Here is a 1,041-nt window from a genome sequence, read left to right as displayed (position 1 = left end):
TCTCTCTCTCTCTACTCGCTCATGGAGTCTTTCTCCATTTGCCTCTCAGCTTCTCAGTCTCTCCTAAACCATCGCAAAACCCTAAAATTCACGTCTAAATCCAATATTGGCCCCTCAAATTCACTTCCCACTTGCAATTCCACTTCCAATTTTACTTCCTTGACCAATTCTTTGCAAATTCGTTCCTCTAATCACCAACTAAAGAGTACTTCAAGAACCAAATTCTTCAATCTTCTGTTCAAAAATCTTTCTTTTCTCAATACCCAGCAATTTTTTCTTAAACCCGACATGGGTGTTCTTTTTCTTGGACTCTCTTTTCCACTTTCTTGTTTTGCCTCAGAAACTATTGCTCCCCCTGAAGAGGTGTCTAGCAAAATTAACTTAGAATCAATTTTGGTTTCTATAGACAATTTTTTCAACAGGTACCCCTTTTTTGTTGCCACTGTCACATTCATTTGGCTCGTTGTCATTCCCCTAACAGAGGAGTATTTACAAAAATACAAGTTTATTTCAGCCATTAATGCATTTAAAAAGCTCCAGTATGACCCCAATTCTCAGCTTTTAGATATCAGGGACAGCAGGAGTCTGGCCTATTTGGAATCACCCAATTTGAAAATCTTGAATAAGAGTGCACTACAGGTTGAGTTTCGTGAAGGAGATGAAGAGGGCTTTGTGAAGAAGGTTTTGAAGAACTTTGGGGAGCCAGGAAATACAACTATTTTTATCATTGACAAGTAAGTTTTGGAGATATGTTAGTTGCAATTGCAATGTACTGCAATCTGTTGGATGATTTTTGTGAATAGTGACGTCGAAATAAGTATAATAATGGTGACAAAGTCGAGGCAAGAGTTGAACTCTTTGTCCTTAAGTCGAATTTGCCCCACAACGGTGCCTACGGATTTCGGCAATCGACTCTCAAGATACAACGGCTACACTTGTGTTTGTAGCACTCCAAAACACAAGTACAACAAATCAAATTTAGGTTTATGTACTCCAAGGATGAAATGAAAGAAAATCAAAATAAATGAAATGATTTTGATT

At 37.8% G+C, this 1,041-nt stretch overlaps 1 protein-coding gene across 1 annotated transcript; it reads left to right on the top strand.

The window, feature by feature from the left end:
* The first annotated feature begins 6 nt into the window (after positions 1-6).
* On the top strand, positions 7-835 carry LOC111378846 (rhodanese-like domain-containing protein 4A, chloroplastic). The gene has a single exon (XM_023002126.1). The coding sequence runs from the start codon at positions 22-24 to the stop codon at positions 736-738; it is 717 nt and encodes a 238-aa protein (XP_022857894.1). The 5' UTR covers positions 7-21; the 3' UTR covers positions 739-835.
* Positions 836-1,041: the final 206 nt, after the last annotated feature.

The sequence above is a fragment of the Olea europaea genome, unplaced genomic scaffold (genome assembly GCF_002742605.1).
Source record: "Olea europaea var. sylvestris unplaced genomic scaffold, O_europaea_v1 scaffold18805, whole genome shotgun sequence".
In the NCBI taxonomy this organism is placed as follows: Eukaryota; Viridiplantae; Streptophyta; class Magnoliopsida; order Lamiales; family Oleaceae; genus Olea; species Olea europaea.
The sequence above is the reverse complement of the archived record's forward strand: the minus strand, read 5'-3'. Positions and strand labels throughout refer to the sequence as shown.

What these genes read in the sequence shown, in the direction of transcription:
- LOC111378846 (XM_023002126.1), top strand. Translation starts at nt 22, where the DNA reads ATGGAGTCTTTCTCCATTTGCCTCTCAGCTTCTCAGTCTCTCCTAAAC.